General features: G+C 45.2%; 2 protein-coding genes across 3 annotated transcripts in view; both read left to right on the top strand.

Annotated features, from left to right (window-relative positions):
* Positions 1–19,246, top strand: part of LOC147890806 (putative histone-arginine methyltransferase CARM1) — a 125,683-nt gene that overhangs the window by 13,766 nt on the left and 92,671 nt on the right. For both annotated transcript variants that reach the window (XM_087389439.1, XM_087389438.1), the window contains exon 3: positions 630–720. In XM_087389439.1, the coding sequence (XP_087245565.1) occupies positions 630–720 (91 nt within the window). The remainder of the gene's footprint in view (positions 1–629; positions 721–19,246) is intronic.
* Positions 6,562–7,488, top strand: LOC147890807 (uncharacterized). Its single transcript, XM_087389753.1, has 2 exons — positions 6,562–6,868; positions 7,006–7,488. Exons 1-2 carry the CDS (start codon positions 6,686–6,688, stop codon positions 7,486–7,488), a joined length of 666 nt encoding a protein of 221 aa, XP_087245879.1. The 5' UTR covers positions 6,562–6,685.

Here is a 19,246-nt window from a genome sequence, read left to right as displayed (position 1 = left end):
TCCGCTACTGATGCATCTACCCTCATACATGCTGAGGCATCAAGCCCCTTATCTCTCCTCATTTGGAGGTTTACAGGTGGGGCATTGACCCTTTTTTCCAACAAGCTTATCCTCAAGTAAAGAGACGGGGAAGACTGTCTCTTCATTTGTGAAATCGATTGTCCCTTGTGGGTGAAGGCTTGACTGTGGTAATGTCAGGTGCCCTCACACTGAAATTTGGTCTTGGTAATCGTGACCTTATTTATCCATGTGCTAGGGAAGCTGGTATATCCTGTGCTTTGGAAGTGAAGTTCTCCCCCTGGACTTCATACTGAACACACTTTGAGAGTAAATTCAAATTCTAGGATATGGGGCTGGTGGGCCTTCTAACCTCTTGTATGTCAAATTGTGCCTATTTATACATTTTAATATTGCACTTCCTTGTGTATAAATTGCCTGTTCAAGTCTGAGATATCATACTGCATTTTTAATCCTTTCAGATATCGAAGTGATGGTTGTCAGAATTGGAGTTTTACATTGTGTCTTCTAGTTCTGAAAACTTGTTTCGTGCAAGAAAGTGTTGGCATGTGCAATTGATCTGCTCTATTAATATTATTCATTGCTGCTGAAATCCAGTTATTTTGCTGCAGACAGCCTACTCAAGGGCCTTTGCAGTCTGTTTTAAATCAGAGGAGGCAAGCAACTCTTTTTTTACAGCTATCCTTGAGTGGAAATCCACAGGTAATTCCTTTTGATGGCTCTTTTTTTACAGCTATCCATGAGTGGAAATCCACAGGTAATTGCTTTTGATGGTTTTTCACCTGGGATAGACCAAGTGATATGCCTTTTTCCTTTTCAGAGTTGCATGCTTCAATAATGGCACATGGGATAGGCCACGTGCCATGCATGTTTTCTTTTTAGATTTCGAGACATACTCTTAAATTATGACTATTTTTTGACTGTCGGTCAGGCTGAAGGATGGCATCCTTTGACATCCTTTGCCTGTCGGTAAGGCTGAAGGATGGCATCCATGAATGCTTATGCATATTGCTAGGAGAGTGACATTGTACTGTGGGAGGTAACATGCAGTAGGTGTGAAGTCATAATTGAGCAGGTGTTTGAACATCCCAAAAGGAGAGCACTGCAGATAACAACTTTTCCAGGTTCTCCAAGTTTCATGACCCCCCTAGAAGGACTTTTGATGGTTAGGGCAGGTCTGTGTTGGCCTCTATCTGATGGAGATGCGACATAGAGAGCTCCTACTACGCCATATCTTGTTTGACATGCTGCACCCATGCTAATAATACACCAGTATGCAATGCTGCCACATGGTAATCCTCAATTAGCTCACCATGTGCCCATATAAACAATGCACCAGTATGCTGCCACATGGCAGCGGTCAATGAGCCTGTCACTGAAGAACATGCGCTGAAACTACTTCTGAACCATGCTGAATTAGCAGTAAAAAGTTCCATTCGAAAATTTCAGGTCTTGTATGCAGATGGAGGCTGTCAAAGACTTTAAGACAATTCTCAAGCAAAGGAAGATCACTATCCTGAAAGACTACTGTTTTAGTCCATGATGATAACGAGGCTATGCTAGTGTGCAATAGGATAAGTGGGTGTGAAAAGAGTGAAAAGTACATTTTCTTTCCTATTTGATGTTGTGAACTTTTTTTGAGAGAGAATTCTCTAGCTGTTCAGACTCCTTTGCATTTGCTGTGGTTTTGTTTGCTAGGAAGCTGTATCACCCCTCGTATCACTTGGATAGCTAGGTGGGAGATCTCCCCCTCCCTCTCGGTCAACAAGAGCTAGTTCATCTGCAAGCGTTCGATGGCTATGCAGTGTGAGGGGATTTTCAAGTACAAATTCTTCTTGTTATTTAGATTTCATGTGCATAGGGAGACAAGACCTTTCTTTTAGGGAAGGGAACACTATTACAGTTAGTAGAATATGGGAAGAGCCTCGAACAAAAATGTGAAGCTTTCTTTTTCCCATTCTTCTCTTTCCTCCGCTCCTCCTGAATTTTTCCTCCTTGCTTCGTCATTTCAGCGAGGACTTTATACACATGTGCCTTCTCACCCATCACTACCACATTTGTAGCTTCCAGACTATCAATCTTCCCAATCCAGACCAAACAGATTTTTTTGAGAAGTGTGAAGACATTGGAGGTGGGCTCAGGCGGTGACCCAGCCATGAAAGTGGGCATTGCCTGTTCAATTTCCTTCTTCCCATGTGTCCTCTATGCAGACTCGTGTCATCATCATGTGGACATGCAATCCTGCACTTGTGTTGCTCCCTCCTGCTCTTCCACAACCTTAATCTTGCATATTTCTTACATGGAAGACTACTTACTGACTAAGACTTTCAGATTCTTATATGGTTTGTTGATTGTGTGACTGTGGTGGCAGCCACACAGCGATCTCAACCAGAAACTTCAGAGTTCCACAGCACCAGCATCATGCAGAATCTGACAGCAGCACCAGCACCAGCAGGCAATAGAAAAAGCAGGCAGCAGCAGCTGCAAATGCAGAGGGGCTAGGGAGAGGCACAGTGGAAGGTGGACGGACTGAGGAGCAGGGAGGGGATCTACGAGGGCGGGTTGGCATTCTCTCTACATCAAATGCCCTGCAGCATAAAGTTCCATCCCAGTACACAATATGTCTTTGTATCCTCCCATAAGAAACCTTTTCCTTAGCTGGTCTTGAATCTTGTAAGTATAGATCTCCTTAAATTTCCAAAATGTTCAAGCCATACTTTGTTTAGATGTTTATTGGTAAGTAAACCCACAAGCTTATTTATCGAGTGCCCAGTACTTTGCTAATAAACCTATATGTACGTTCTCTGCAAAATTTATAGAGGACTGTCTTTTTTAGACCATACACCATCATCTCTACTATTTTCTCCCAACCCTAACTTCCCATCACTTGGAAGGCTGATTTGTACGATCCAAGGCCTGCCTAAAAAGTTTTTGGGAAAAGTTGGTCACCCAATTCAAGAACAGCATGTAATCAAATTCCTTTAGAATTCTTTAACAATTCCAGCCTAAAAGAAGAAGAGGGATTCCAGAATAAGTACACCTCGTGGAGGCCCCTCAAGATTCTCTAGCTTCATCTCTCCTTTCTCAGTTGTTTTTATTTTCAATAGGAGGTGGAAAGGTCCAGGAAAATGCAGGCTATTGAAACGGCTGAAACAAGTCAAGGAGTTGAAGGGGCCACCAGAGGTTGCATGCAAGGCAATGGAGGAGATGAACTCAGAAAATGAGTGGCTAAGAAAGGTAAGGGTAGCCATGTGGACTATGCAAGGGAAACACGAGGAGATCGTGAAAAGAATGGCTAACAAACACATTTTCACAGAAAATAATTGAAGGAGAGGAAGAGATGCTAGGGTGGACAGAGGTGGTCACAAAGGTTATTCAGCCGCTAAATTTTTTTAATATTAGGGGCTGTAGAGGAGGATAAGATTAGGAACATCAAAGCTGTGAATGTACTTTCCAGAGGCCTGGCAAAGGGTGACGCCCAATAAAATTGGTATTAATGTGACTTTTGAGGCAGCGTGAGAGTGAGTAAAGCTAGTGCAACAATAAGGCCAATGGTAACAAATGCAGAACTGTAGAGGAGATATCTACCTGCATAGGAATGAGGGCAACATTGAAGGGGACTAAGATATACTTACATGATGACCTCACAATCTTGGAACAAGAGCAGTGAAGAAAGCAAATGATCCCAGAAATAGCAGCAAGACAGGAAGGGAAATGAAATGCATATGGAGACGGTGAGGTGATCATCCGAGAAAAAGGAGAAAGAGAAGAACGGGATAAAACACAGAACATGATGGTGTTAGGCCTATGAGGAAGGGGTGCAAGACAGATTACGCATGGCTGTGCGTGATTGTTAACAGTATCCTATGGTCTGATCTAACAGGGTTCTCAAAGACCTACATCGTTAGAGATCTTGTCTGTTATAGTGAGACACACCATCATCCTAAGAGAGGGCTACCCATAGTTATCTGATACACCTGGGAGTCGGCTCTCATTGCAGTATGCTATTCCCCCTCGGATACATCATTGTATGTGGACAAGCTCACCACGGAAGGTCACAACTCATATGAGATGATACATGACATCCTGGAGTTCTCTAGGCAAGGAGAGATGCTCCTCCTAGGAGACTTCCACGCACTTATGGGCAGACAGGTGGGCCTACTAGATTTTGGATCTACCCATCCAACAGAGCTTGGGGCATTGAGGCATTTGGATGACGAACCACAGGTCACACAACAGGTCACACATATGGATGCTATCTACTGGAGATGGGGGTATGACCTGACTTGGTGTTATACAGAGGACTAACTTGTTTCTCATACGGTGGGGGGACAAGTACAATGGACTGCTACTTGATGGGATCCCAAACCTTTGTGTCACATGTACATAGTTGCACGAAACGTACGTTTCGTGGGAAGAAACGGAAACGGCGAAACGGAAACGCCATTTCGTTTTTCCTGTTTTCCCAGAAACCCTAAAAACGGGTTTTCTTCCAGAATTTCGCCGCCTTCGTTTTTCGCCGCCTCCCGCATTCTTTCAGCATCCTTCAAGCTCTCTCCATCCCATCCTTTGCTCTTGAACCTGCCCTCACCTCCATCCTTCTCTGAGCTCTCTCCATCCTCTTCATCCTTTGCTCCATCTTCTCCATCCTGCAAGCTGCAGCCTGCAGCTTGGCAGCCTGCTCTCCTGACTCCATCCCTCCATCCTTCTTCTCTCCATCCTCTCTTTAATCTTACCTTCTACCTCTCCATCCTCCTCCTCTCCATTCTCCTTCACTTCTACCTCTCCATTCTCTCCATCCTCTTTTACCTCTATCTCTCCATCCTCCTTCTACAGTCTACCTCCCATCCTTTCTCACGAGTCACTTGTGACCTCTCCATCCTCCTTCTCACCTCTCCATCCTCCTCAATGCCGAGAGATGCTTATTGGGTCCATGTCTCCCTCCTGGATAGTTATAAAGGAGGCGGTGGCTCCAAGAAGTGGAGATGCAACTATTGCGGCATAAGCAAGACGGGGTCTGTCACACGGGTGAAAGACCATCTAGCAGGTGTTCCCTGCAAGGATGTAGGACCTTGTGAGTTCGTGCCTATTGCAGTGAAAGGTGGCCTAGCAGAATGGAAGCGTGCGCGTATGGCAGCCTTGGCTGCAAAAAGTGGAGGACAAGGGCTGCAAGATGAAGAAGAGGCTGCTGACACTGAGCCATTGGATGATGCCAGCACATTGGGTTCTGCAAAGAGAAGTAGAGGGGCATCAACTACATCGAGCGCAGGTCCTAGTGCCACAAGAACACCCTTGCCACATGGATCAATTAGTGTGGATGCTAGTGCGGGGAAAAGAGGATCACTGCAAAGGTCTAGCATTCAAGCACGCTTGCAAAAGCAAGCAGTGAAGGAGGCCACTAGTGAGCTCACAAAGCTCTTCATACAATGTGCAATACCCTTTCATGTGGCGAAGACTACACGATGGAGGAAGGCCATGAGAGCCGTAAGCCGCATTGGGTATGAATGGGAAGGGCCTACATATGAGGCCTTGCGGACAAGAGAGCTAAGAAGAGAGAGGGAATGTGTGGAAGACCAAATGAAGCCCTTGAAAGGGACTTGGAAAAAATATGGATGCACACTCTTATGCGATGGATGGTCATATGCACGCAAGAGGAATGTGTACAATATTTTAGTGTCTTCTTGCAAGGGAACCATGTTCTTGAGAGCCATAGACGCTTCCACTGCAGGTACAGTGATTACAGGGCTGTATATTTGGGAGCATTTACGGGCAGCCATTATGGAGATAGGTGTTGAGTATGTGGTGCAGGTGGTGACAGATAATGGCAGCAATTGTGTGTCAATGGGTGCCATGTTAGAAGATGAGTTCCCTAAGATTGTGTGGACACCCTGTGCCTCACATTGCCTTGATCTTTTGATCGAGGACCTAGGGAAGATACCTTGGATTGATGCCATCTTCTCCACAGCCCGCAGTATCGTGAAGTTTGTCACGAAGAGACCCAAAGTCCTCAGCATCTATCGGGCTTACAGTGACCTTGAGCTATTGAAACCTCCAACCACAAGGTTTGCTTACATGTTCATAGTGGTGGAGAGACTTGTGCGAGTGCGCCAGGGCTTGTTGCGCACGGTTGTGTCTCGGGAGTGGGGAGATTGGGATGATAGAGGCCAAGCAAAGTCTATCAAATTTTTTCGCATGATCATGGATGAGTCTTGGTGGAATCAGGCGGAGGCATTAATCAAATCGATTAATCCTATCTACACGGTGCTTCTCATCACAGACATGGAGGGAAGCACATTAGGGCTCTTGTACGAGTTTATGGACAAGATTGGAGAGGCCCTCAACAGAAACGCTTCCCTATCGCCTGATAAGTAAGACTTTTTACTTTTGTAATATGTATAATTATTGCAGTTACTAAATGGCAATTTGTTATCATGAAGCCTGGAATTTTCAGATATATATTATGTATGTACTATTATCTATAGTCTATGAATTTTGCATGCATAATGCATTCTAATTTCTTGTGGCATGATTTAGGGTTGAGTCCATCCGTGCTATATGGAATAAGCGGTGGAATTGGTTCCACCGCCCAATCCATGCGGTGGCACATGTATTGCATCCGCTCTGGCGCAGTCAAGAGCAATATGAGAATGACGAGTTGGAGGAGGGGATGCAACAGTATCTACAAAATTGGACGGGTGGTGACTTGGAGATGCAACGAAGACTGGAGGATGAACTTCTATTGTTCCGCAATCACAGCCTCTCCTTTGGTCGACCTACAGCTAGGCTCCGAGAGACACAGTTGCAACCTGTCTCTTGGTGGGAGAAATATGGCAACTGTACTCCTACTTTGGTAAGAGTCTAAGAGACAAGTTCCAACGCCACTAGTTGGAGCTTAGTCGTTAAGTAATTTGAAGTTTTATCTACTACAAATATGTTTAAAGTTATCAAGTTCCTGATACTTATCTCGGCTTAATTGGCTTATGGCAGAAACGCCTTGCTATACGTGTTCTCTCACAGGACTGCAGTTCCGGTCCTTGTGAGAGGAACTGGAGCACTTGGGCCCTCTTTCACACAAAGAAGAGGAACAGATTGAGCACGGCTCAATTGGAGCGGTTGGTGTTTTGTCATTGCAACCTCCGTCTCCTTGAGTTCACCGCCGGCTGCCCCGAACCTCGCCAAGTGAATGTAGACAAGGTGGACGTGGAGAAGATGGAGGTCATACCAGATATCCCACGGGAGGAGCTGGACATATACACCATGTTGTATGAGGAGCTGTCAGCACCAGCACACCACACACGATCATACACTCAACCATCTGGAGATGGTGCTAGTACTTCAGTTGCACCCGATGGTCCTGATCCTGATGTTGATGATTCTTCTTCAGACAGTGACACAGATGCCTCGAACTTATCTGAGGACGCAGAGGATGATGATGACGAGGAGTCCATGGATGATGCAGATGATCAGTAGTCCTGCTGTTTTTTTATATCATCCATGAGTGCTTTTATTTTGAGTCTTGCATGACTCATGAGTCATGAGTCATGAATCATGATCATGAAATTTGTGGACCATGAATCATGATCATCTATGGAGTCTGGACATTGAATACTTTCAAGTTTCAAGTTTCAACTTGTGTGCTAAGTTTAAACTTTTAAGTACTTCAAACTTCTAAATTTCAGATTCTTGTAATGCCAAACTTGTTAGTCATGACTCATGATACATGTTGATTTCAGATTATTGAAGCATCATTCAAGAATTTAGAATCATAGAGGCATGAATCATGAATGATGCATTGATGCTTGAAGGCTGAAGCCTGAAGCTTCAGCCTTCAAGTATAGATAATTGTAATTTGTATTATGTATGATTTGCACTCTATTGATAATTATATTATGTATAAAAAATAAATTTTTATACATAAATTGTATCATATTGCCGTTTCTTCCGTTTCCGTTTCGGCGGGGCCCGGAAACTCCGTTTCTTCCGTTTCTTCCGTTTCTTCCGTTTCTTCCGTTTCCGTTTCGGCTGGTAACTATGCACATGTACATGACTTTACAAGCCCCCTCCCTCTCGGCTCTGACCATCGTATTTTACATTTGCCATCTCAGCTGCCACACTGGACACGGGTCCTGATCTTGACATAATGTATGAGACACCTTTCTTGTGAGCTATCAATCCCCCTTGGAGATGATGCAGACCTCGCCGGTTCCTTAGACACTCTAATATTAGTGGTCTAGGATGCTACCTCAAGATCAATTCCATGCATGACTAAATTAATAGCGCTCCTCCTCGTGGAGAAGATGCTTTAGAACTCATGAATTGATGCTATGTGTTGAGAGATGAGTTCCACCTCAATGTGAGCAAGATTTGGGGCGTTATCAAAGATGTGCAGGGCACACAGGAGGTCAGATGGAGCAGCAAAGGGGGGTTGCAAGTAAGCAGTACCCTGCCCTTATATAGGGCTAGGAGGCTGGTCGGCTGGCCAACCAAGTCGGCCAGCTCACAGCCCTAGAAAAGCATGCCCACAGCCCCATATATGGGGATGTGGGGGGTCGGTTGGAGGCCAGACTGATTTGGCCAGTAAGGCATCAGGTTGGTGCAAATAAGGGGGCTACCAGCCCGTGTAAAAGGGTCCCCTCGGGGGGGATAACACCATCCAGCAAGTCAGCAAGAGTTGGAGCAGAAGAAGCAACCAGAGCCACTTCCTTGGGCCTACATCTAGGAGGCAAAGGAACAGCAAAGGTGCTGCAGACTTAGCTCTACACAGGGCTGAACCCTAGTAGACAGGCTGTCTACAAGGGCAGCAAGGTGCTGAGATCTGGACAGAGAGTCTACATACGCTCGAGGTGGAGCATGCGGGCTTAGAGATCTAGAGGTATCCTGCAGATAGTAGGAGAACCTTGTGGTAAGATCAGAAGACCACGATTTGGTGGGACTCTGGATCTATCTTTTGTATTGTGTCCATAGCTTTGGACAGAAATATATTGTTTTGGTGGATTCTATATCTGGCTTGGATCATTGTCTATGGGTGAAGTTGCATAAAGAAGATATGGTTGTTGATCTTCGTGAGATGCATATGTCTTCAAAGCATGTCTGTGAAGCATGTTTGCTTGGCAAAATGTACCGCTTTGCATTTCCCAAGGATGGGAGAGTTGGTGCATCTTGCAAGTTGTATTTGATTCATAGTGATGTTTGTGGTCCCATGCGGGTAGAGCAACTGTTAGGAAAGAACATGCTAATTTGGTTGCTTCTGCATTGGTTGCTACAGCATGCAATGAAGAGCCATTATGCCATAAAGATGCCTTTGTTGGTTGATAGGCCATGCAAGTTGAATTGGATTCCATCCATCAGAATAACTCTTGGGAGTTTGTGACTTGCCTCTTGGCAAGAATGCCATTGATACTAAGTGGGTATACAAGATTAAATGGAAAGCTGATGGTTCAGTGGACTGTTACAAAGCCGGTCTTGTTCCTAAGGGCTATGCACAGGAACAAGGCATTGACTTTGAGGAGACTTTTACCCCCACTTCCAGAATGACTACTATGAGGATTGTTATTGCCTTTGCTGCCCACTTTCATTGGGAGGTACATCAGCTTGATATTAAGGCAACATTTCTTCATGGGCACTTGTAAGAGGAAGTCTAGGATACCAAACCTGTTGGCTTTGAGGTTACAGGTTCTGAAAGGAATGTATGTCGGTTAAAGAAAGTCCTCTATGGATTGAAACAGGCACCCCGAACTTGGTATTCAAGGATACATGCTCATTTACTAGGTCTTGGCTAGCCCTACAGAGGCCACCCTTTACATTCGTAAGAGTGGAACATATTTGCTGATTTTAGTCATCTATGTGGATAACATGCTTGTGACTTGGACACATTCTGAGCGAATTGCAGCTTTTAACCTTGACTTGTAGAAGACATTTGCTATGTTTGATCTTGGTCTTTTGCGTTATTATCTAGGCATTCGATTTGCTAGCAGTGAGGAGGGTATTTTGATGTCACAATCCGAGTATATTGGACAACTTTTGTAGCGTTTGCAGTTTGAAGATTGTAAGCCAGTATCCACACCCTTAGAGCCTGGTTTTCATTTCTCATTTGAGGATGGCAGTGGTGCATGTGATGTCACTCTCTATCAGCAGGCAATTGGTTGTTTGATTTATTTATGCCATACCAAACCTTATCTTCAGTATGCTGTCTCACTGTTGAGCAGATACGTGCACAACCCCTCTACACATCATTGGTAGGCCGTGAAGCGTGTCTTCAGATACCTCAAAGGCACTCAGAATTTGGGCCTTCTCTATGAGGCGAATTCTTCACCTGTCATGTATGGATTTACTCATAGTGATTGGGCTGGCTGTTTAGACACCCGCGTGCCACATAGTGGCAACTGTTTCATGCTTGATACTTCATGCATCTCTTCGTTCAGCAAGAAGCAGACTACAATTGCTACTTCTAGATGTGAGGTCGAGTACAGAGCAGCTTTTACAGTAACTATGGAGTGTGTGTGGCTCCGCGAGTTACTTGCAGATCTTCATGCATATTAGACCGCTCCTATTGTCATCTTCACTGATAGTCAGAGTGCTTTGGTTGTAGCATGAAATCTAGTTTTTCATGTTCGCACAAAGCATATTGAGATTCACTATCACTGTGTGAGAGAGAGATTATCAACATGTGATATTTACTTGGCTTATGGTTCTACTGAAGACAACTTGGCATATCTCTTTACGAAGGCTCTTTCTCCATCTAAGTTTGAAGCTTTTTGGTAATTTTTGAACTTAGTACCTTTTGTGACTTGATCTGGTATGCTCTGTACAGTCATAGGTTGCTATATTCCTACAAGATGAACATGTGCAAGCATGACATTAGTTCTTCAGGTATTTTGAGACGTGTCTAGGATACTTCAGCCCATACCATGGAGAAGGGTTTGTAGGGGGGACGAGCATTTTTTGAGTGAAATCTTCGGAGTGTCCAAGCAAAGGAAAAAAAAAGCTTCCAACTATGTCAAAATATGGCAAAAATAGATCAGAACAAAACATAGTTTCACTTGGAAATATGCAAAGTATTATAGCAATGCTTATTTTATACACAAATATTTACATGAATCTTTGGGAATGGTGAGTAACATAATGGGATGGCTTTTGAAGAAACCCACGTGTAGAGTAGACTTCTCTATGAAAATTCTGGCTTTTGAAGAAACCCACATGTAGAGTAGACTTCTCTATGAAAATTCCGTTACGATCCTTCTTACAACTTTTACTTAATAGGGGGTGACATTGAAAACCCTCTCTCAACCTAGCCTATGAAAGAGTTTATCCAAAGAAACCTCATTGAAGTAAGACATCAAGGTAGTTTCGCTAGCGAAACCCCTTTGAAGTAGGTCTTCCAAGGTAGTTTCGCCAGCAAGGCGAAAGTACCATGGACAACACTTTTAAAAGTGGCATAACTTTCACATCCAATGTCTAAATATAGTCATTCAGCCACTCAAATTGATCGGAAAATCCCATTTGAGCACATCTATGGGGTTATATTTTGGAAAATGTTACATATATAGTATTAAATATTACATATATTTTATGAGAGTGATATATAAGCCTAAGTTAATACTTATTTATAGTAATTTAAACTACTTTAGAAACATATCCATAAATATCTTGTTATCTATGCTATCAAAATACTAGAAAGCTCTTGTCATATTGATATAAATGTGTTTAATAAGTAATTATATATGTATAATATCATTACATTGAGAGTGATTATGAGGGATGTTTCTTAAAGGAATTATTGTTCAACACTTTTTTAAGGTAATAACAGGGTACAAAGGATGTCTATGATGAAGAAAATTCATCTTATGTAAAATTGAATGACTGACAATTCTGTATGTTTTTATGATAAAGGGATCTAGTTCTAGTGAAAACAAAAGTGTAAAAACCATGTTTCCTAAAGAATGCAATTTTTCGATGTCAGGTGCACGAATTGTATCTGACGTGTGCTTAGGTGCATATGACTAGCTTTGATAGCCTGGGGAGGCTAGCGGGGCTAGGCTGGCGAATCTCAGGTTGGGTTGCAAGGGCAACGGATGAGTTAGGATTCTAGCTATTTTTAGCGGCACTGAGCCAGAAAGAAAGAAAGAAAGTTTATTAAAGTCTTTGGAAGACCGATGGGTCTATGAGACTGTGAAAAACCTGATGCAATGAGCTATGGTAGTGGAGCTACTAAACGAGCATCCACACCAATATAGAATGCAAAAAAAATGCAAAATGGCAGTACTAAGTCGTAAGTACAATATAATCATCATCAGCAGGACATCAGGATGGATGAGGCTGTGGAAGTGGAGGAATGAGGTCAGCAATAGAACGCTGTTGCCCCCTTAAGGGTGCACTTCTGGTATGTCTCGTGGTCGTAGCTCTGCGTCTAACCAAGACCACTATGACCCCTGTTGGTCAGGCTCCGATCCGAAACAAGGAGGGGATGTCCCCAAGTATGATCTGTGAGTCAACCCTCTGTCTGAGTTGTCGGGTCATAGGCTTTGGGTCACGGTCATGTCGAGGTCTCGCCTCGTGGGGGACTATGTGATTTGGCTAAAAGAACTCCATGATAGAGCTCTGAGAGGTATCAGTCGAGGGAGAGGTCTGCTCGTGTCTTTGTGCTCGGAGTATCCTATCGTGGTGTCTAAGCACCTCATGAATGAAACCAACCAAACATCGCTGATCTGGGTAGGAGAGGAAACGGGCCAAAACCCCATAACTATCTTTGAAGAGGCAGTAGAAACGCCCTCGGATCTCATAGTAAACAGGATACCTGAAGAGGAAATGCTCCTCTATCTCAACCTCCTGCATGTCACACAGTGTGCATATGCGCCTCTCCTTGGGTAACCGCTCTGCTTTGCCGCTCTCGATACGAAGTCTGTGTGAAGAGACTCGGAACTGCCCAAGGGAGATCCTCATCGAGTGGGGTAGGTGAATCTGTGTGTATCCAGGTGGATCAATGAAACCCTCCGCTGTGATATGTAAGAAGTGATCTTTGTAGAAGCTCAGCTTCACTGGAAGATCACTCGGGCCTAATCAAGTCCGGAATGTGTGTAGTTGTAGTAGATCCTCACGAATAACCTGGTTGACCCCGTGTGATAGGAGGGGAGAGAAAGGAGCATCCGTGCTGTACTGGAAAGGAGGTAGTCTGTTCTCCCCCTACTACAAGTGCCATAGCTATGCTCGGATGTGCAATCCCCATACTCCTTGACTCGGTACAGATACGTAATGACCTGAAATGCAGCATCTAGCTGTAATGGGGGTGACCCAAACTCTGCCCGAATGATTTTGTGAGGGACGGATGGCTTACCACGGATCATCCCTGATAACATGAGAACCTGTAGCCGCTCCGCCCACCCTAGCCCAACTCTGTATTCGACAAGTCTGGCCCTCAGCATGGACTGCCATACATCCTTGTTGGGCGGACCAAGGATGCAACCCTTTGGTTCGTGGATCCTGAAAGTGAGAGCGGAAGCACTGTCTCTCTAGTCTAGCCAATGAAGCATATCCTCTGCTCAGGTGCGCCTGCATCGCGGGTCTCATGGTGAAGATGGGTTCGAAAAAGATGACCCCCAGATAAGTGTATGATGAAACTACCTCAACAGGGGACCCATCAAATGCGAAATGCTCATCGCGCATGACGGCTTGAGATGTATTGAAGATCATAACCTTGGTTTTACCCAAGTTGACCTTTAAATCATGAGACTCACAAAAGGACTGTAGTGCGTCACGGTGTCTCTGGAGCCCCTTTGCTGAGAAAGACAAGAGAGCCACGTCATCTGCGTAAAGAAAGAACAGAAAGAATGAAAGTTTATTAAAGTCTTCGGAAGACTGATGGGTCTATGAGACTGTGAAAATCCTGATACAACAAGTTGTGGTAGTGAAGCTACTAAACGAGCATCCATACCAGTGCGAAATGCAAAAATGCAGAATGGCAGTACTAAGTCCTAAGTACAACACAGTCATGTCTATGGTCAACTATATATCAATCTCAACATCATCATCAATATCATCATCATCATCGGTAGCAGCAAGATATCAGGATGGATGAGGCAGTGGAGGCATGAAGTCGGCAATAGAGTACTGTCGGCCACTCAGAGGTGCGGTCATGGCACGTCTCTTGGTCGTAGCTCTGCGTCTGACCAGGGATACTGTGACTCCCGTCGGTCAGGCTCCGACTCTAAACAAGGAGGGGATTGTTAGATATCAATGCTTCACTCTCGTGTAACTACGCGGGAACCAGCTAACTCTACTTGTAAGCCCCTCATATGAGGAGAAGGTGAGTAGCTCGGTTATCCGGTAGGTCTTGGTTTGGACACTAGATGGGGGCCATGTGTGGCCTGATGGTTGGACGGCTTCAGATAGAGTTGGCACACTGCCAACTAGGCTACATGCAAGTGCGGGAAGGCATTCCATGACTGACCGCACTGAGGGTAGACGGAGCATTTCTCGGGGCAGTCCACTCTCGGGCTGCGGGGCCCATTTGGAGCCCCAGATGATCTCGGATGGCTCTCGGCCGAACGGCGACCATAGGTTAGTTGCTCTATTTTGCGCCACGGTTCTAACATGTGGTCGGTGGCCTATTTCGGGACCGATCTCCAGTCGGTCGTTTTAGGCCGACTGGGTCGGTCTCCCAATTGGGTATAACTGACTACGATTGGTGGCTATATAAGAGCAAGCCCGTGAAGCCCATCATCATCACTGGCTACAGCAACCCTGATTCCTTAGCATCCAGCCTCCACCCTCTACTGTTTTCAGCACGCCATCGAAGCCTCTCACACAGGAGGGCACGGTTGGGAGGCAACGCCATCTATTGTATCAGTTTTACAGTAATCAAAATTTTGATTCTCCATACTATCAGCTTTTCTCTCTTGCATACGAGATCCTGTTATCTGTTGAGCACATGCGTTTTATTGTTTTCTTATAGGGATGTCCCCAAGTGTGGATGACTTGAAATGCAGCATCTAGCTGTAAAGGGGGTGACCCAAACTCAGCCTGAATGATTTAGCGAAAAACGGATGGCTTACCACGAATCATTTGTGATAACATGAGAATTTGTAGCCGCTCCACACGGGTCCACTCAAAGATCATGACCTTGGTTTTACCCAGGTTGACCTTCAAATCATGAGACTCACAGAAGGACTGTAGTGCGTCTGGGTGTCTCTGGAGCCCCTCTGCTGAGGAAGACAAGAGAGCCACATCATCTGCGTAGAGCAATATCGGGATCAGCGTGCTTGCAAGAGAGTAACCTACCCCCCTGTGTCTGCATCACTGTTTCAAGCTCGTCAATGTAGAGGCCAAACAAGGTAGGCGACAAAGGACACCCTTGTTTGACCTCGATGGTGCTCCTTATCTCGTCTGTCCATCCGGATCCTGCCCAAACTGTGCCTGAAACTCTCTCGTAAAGTGCCATGACAGCCCAAATGATCTCTTGGTCATAATCCAAGTCCTGTAGGCACCGTATGAGGCTGGCTTTCGGAATTGTGTCAAATGCCTTGCGGAAATCCACAAAGCAACAATAAACCCTTTGCTTCTGTGACCTTGCCTCCTTGATGATACATCTGAGCTTGAGAATGTGGTCCATGGTTCCATGATCACGCCGGAACATGGTTGTTAAGACACTCGTGTCTTATGCTAAGACACTTAAGACACTTAAGACATGTGTCTTACCTTAAGACACTCTTGTTTTTTTTTTCTTTGGTGGGTTGGGTGTAACAACAAACATCGAGTTTGACTTAACCATGCTATCATTGATGGTGACTTCGAATCCAGCAGTGGTAGTGACCTTGCAGATTCGGATTAGGATGAACCTTCAGAGATTTGACTCTTGAGAGTCAAAAGTTTCCTTTCAATTATATGTATCGAGATGCATATTTTATTCATGTCACATGTGATTGACAGAGTGTTGCCATGATATTTATGTGTATTGATTGATGATGTTGGTATATAATCTATGTAGCCCTCTAGGCTCTTGTTAAGTTGTTTATCTCGATTTTTGAATATCAAGATTCTATTGTCAATTTAAATCTTTAAAGTTGTGAGTTGTGACTTGCAAGCTCTTGAGTCGTGACTCTTAACTTGCTAGATCTTGAGTAGTGAGTCTTAATTTTAACTTTTAAGTCTTGAGTACATTGTAAAAGTGCATTGTTACTTCTTGCATTGTTTAAGTGTAGCTTATTGTACTTTTAGAATCAAGCAGCTAGCTATGCTAGCAAGTTGTACACTTGTATAATTATACATATATTAATTAAATATTTATTATTACAATGACGAGTCTTACGTGTCTTATCTTTAAGACACTTTAGACACTCGTGTCTGAAGCGTGTTGTGTCTTAACGTGTCTTACAACCATGCGCCGGAATCCGGTTTGTCCTGTTGCTCTAAGTCCTCGACACTCTACAAGTCTGCTAACCTCGGTGTCAAGTACTGATGCATAAATCTTGGACATGACATGTCGAATCATAATGGTCCTGTAGTTCTCCGGGCTCATGGGATCCCCTGCCTTGTGGATGGGTGAGATAGTGTTATTGGTCTAAGTGTGTGGAAACCCCAAACAAACAGCTTTATTAAAAAGCTTTGCTAAGATCGAAGCTAGGAGGTTAATCCCATATGCAATGAACTCAGTGCATAACCCCTCATGATCCTTCGCTCGGCCATTATGAAGTTTCATTACGGCATCCTTTACCCCTCCTCTAGTGAAGAGGGTGCAGGATGTGGGGCGAGGCATGTGTGAGAGATTAGGAATTGGCTGATTTGGGATGTCATAAAGTGTGCGTGCATAATCAAACGAGATCTGAGTGTCAGTGAGTTGCAGAGGAGACCATCCTTCTAGAAATCTCCATCCTTCTAGAATGATGTCAAACACAAGACATGCAGCCAAACAATAAGGCTTCTGCTTGACACAAAATCAAGAGGAGGGCTTCACAAAGAGCTCCATCTAAAACCCAGCATGATTGTGGAAAATTGTGTGCAGTGAATCTCAATATTTCTCAGGGCCTTCGCCTGTCAGCCGAAACCCATAGCATACCTGCCTCCTCAAGGTCAATATCTGGCAGAGGACTTCTCCGCGGCTAGAGAAGTCAACGTTGGATTGATAAAGAGCAGCAAATGGGGATGTCTCATCATCACCTCGGATATCTCTGGAAAAGTGAGAGGTCTCAGGGGGGAAGTAGCAAACTGTGACAAACAGATCCTGGCTGTCAATGTGTCGAATCCGGATTCAAAGAAATCTGGAATGTGTATCTCTCTGCTCTATTGAAATGGTTCCTAGAAGTGTGGATTTGAAAAGGACTGCAACTCCACCTGAACCTCGAACTCCTCTTGTACCCCTCGTCTCATCTCTGTAGGCAGACTCCCATGTATATCTGCTGACTATTGGAAGAGGGCGATTTGGACTCTGGTGTGTCTCTATGTAAAAGACTATGTTGTGGCCTGTATAGGATTCCGAGAAGTTTCCTGGTTCTGACCATAAGGTACCATTACAATTTCAAATGGTGTAGGACAGGGTCTTGGATATTTGAGTCTCATAGACCCCGCTTCCCTATGTAGGGAAGGGGGCAGGTGCCCATGGGGGCCTGTAAGAAGTCGTCCCTCTCGTACCACTGCCCACTTCCCCTCCTTCCGGGCCTGATTTGCTGTTGCAGCAAAGAGCGCCTCTCCTCAACGTGTAGAGGTGTGAGGTCGTCATCCATAGAAATCGTTGGTTGATCTCGAAGGACTGACGTGCGTCGTAGAGCTGAAAGTCGTGCTTCAATGTCATGGAACTGTATGATCAGGGGTTGCTCTCGGTTGGGATCTCTCCCCACCCACCATGCCCTCTCTATCCTGTTCTTAGCCACACCCAGGGTAGCGGCAAACGCAGTCGCATCTACCATCGGTGTAGCCTCAATGCGTGGAATCCCACGTACTCTGATGTTGAGAGCCATACTGGCTCTCTGCTGTTGCTCCATGAGGGTAGCCGAAAGGGTTACCCTTGTGGGTTCCCGTTTGGCCACATCAACCCATCTGGAAGTCTTCTGAATAGCAGACTGCATGCTCGCAATCTGTGCCTTGACCACTGAGGTACTCCCTGGGACAGTGTCTATGGCTGTGACCTCCTGTCGGAGCTGCATGATATCCTGTGTGAGTCCTTGAATAAGACCCTCTTGCTCCCGAATGGCCCTAGCCTGCTCTTGTATGATGCGGCTTTGCTCCTGGTAATATCCGGATCAGCGTGCCCGTGAGAGAGCACCCTACCCTACCTTGTGCCTGCATCACTGTCTCGAGCTCGTCGATGTAGAGGCCAAACAAGGTAGGTGATAATGGCACCCTTGTTTGACCCCGATAGTGCTCATGATCTCGTTTGTCCATCCAGATCCTGACCGGACTCTGCCTGAAACTCGCTCATAAAGTGCCATGACAGCCCAAATGATCTCCTGGTCGTAACCTAGATCCTATAGGTGTCGTATGAGGCGGTATTTAGTTGTTGCTAGCAAGAAATTGTCCCATGAAAGAGATGAAGCTGAGAAGTCAACAATGAGGTAGCCCCAAACATACCTATGAGCCAATGAAGAGGGCTAACTAATCCATACCAATGCTCCACTAGCAACGCTGGATGCATCCACCTTAGCAATAGAGCTAAGAGGACCACATTAGTGCTGCTTGCATTGAGTAGGGAAGTCCTCTTAGTGTGATTTTCTATGCATTCTAGTCCTAGTAGTTACTACTTTTATAATGGTGCCTCTTTCTCGCATGTCTAGCTCTTCCTTGCTGGTTTGGATCCTGGATCGTGTTGCAGGCACGTATCTGCTTTCTAGCGTAGCCTGGATTCCCAATGCAGTTCAGAGGCCCTATGGGCGCCTTCTGGTGGTATGGGATGCCAGGAGTCAGATGTTCGTGCCAGCAGCCTAGCCTGTGGCTTGGGGATGCTCAGATTCAACGGGTCCTTGAGGATCATGGTTGGGTGGTGACCATGCCTGTGCCTCTCTTTGTGGTTCTACGATCGTTGGTTTGTGCTTATGTGCGGGTCCGGATTTCCAAGAGCGATCGTGGTCGTGTCACCCGAGTTGGAGCTAGAGACACGCCGGACTTGTCGGTGCACTGAGCCACAAGTCACATTAGGGGACCATCCCTCCATGCTCATCAGACCGGAGGCCTGACGCACAGCAGTGACAGTGGCACTTGTTCGTTGTAGGACTATAGCCAAGAGACCACAATAGGCCACAACGTC

This window comes from Dipteris shenzhenensis, chromosome 18, assembly GCF_047967505.1.
Source record: "Dipteris shenzhenensis isolate YYH24624 ecotype China chromosome 18, Dip_SZ_1.0, whole genome shotgun sequence".
Taxonomy (NCBI): Eukaryota; Viridiplantae; Streptophyta; class Polypodiopsida; order Gleicheniales; family Dipteridaceae; genus Dipteris; species Dipteris shenzhenensis.
This window is presented reverse-complemented; position numbering and strand designations above follow the sequence as displayed.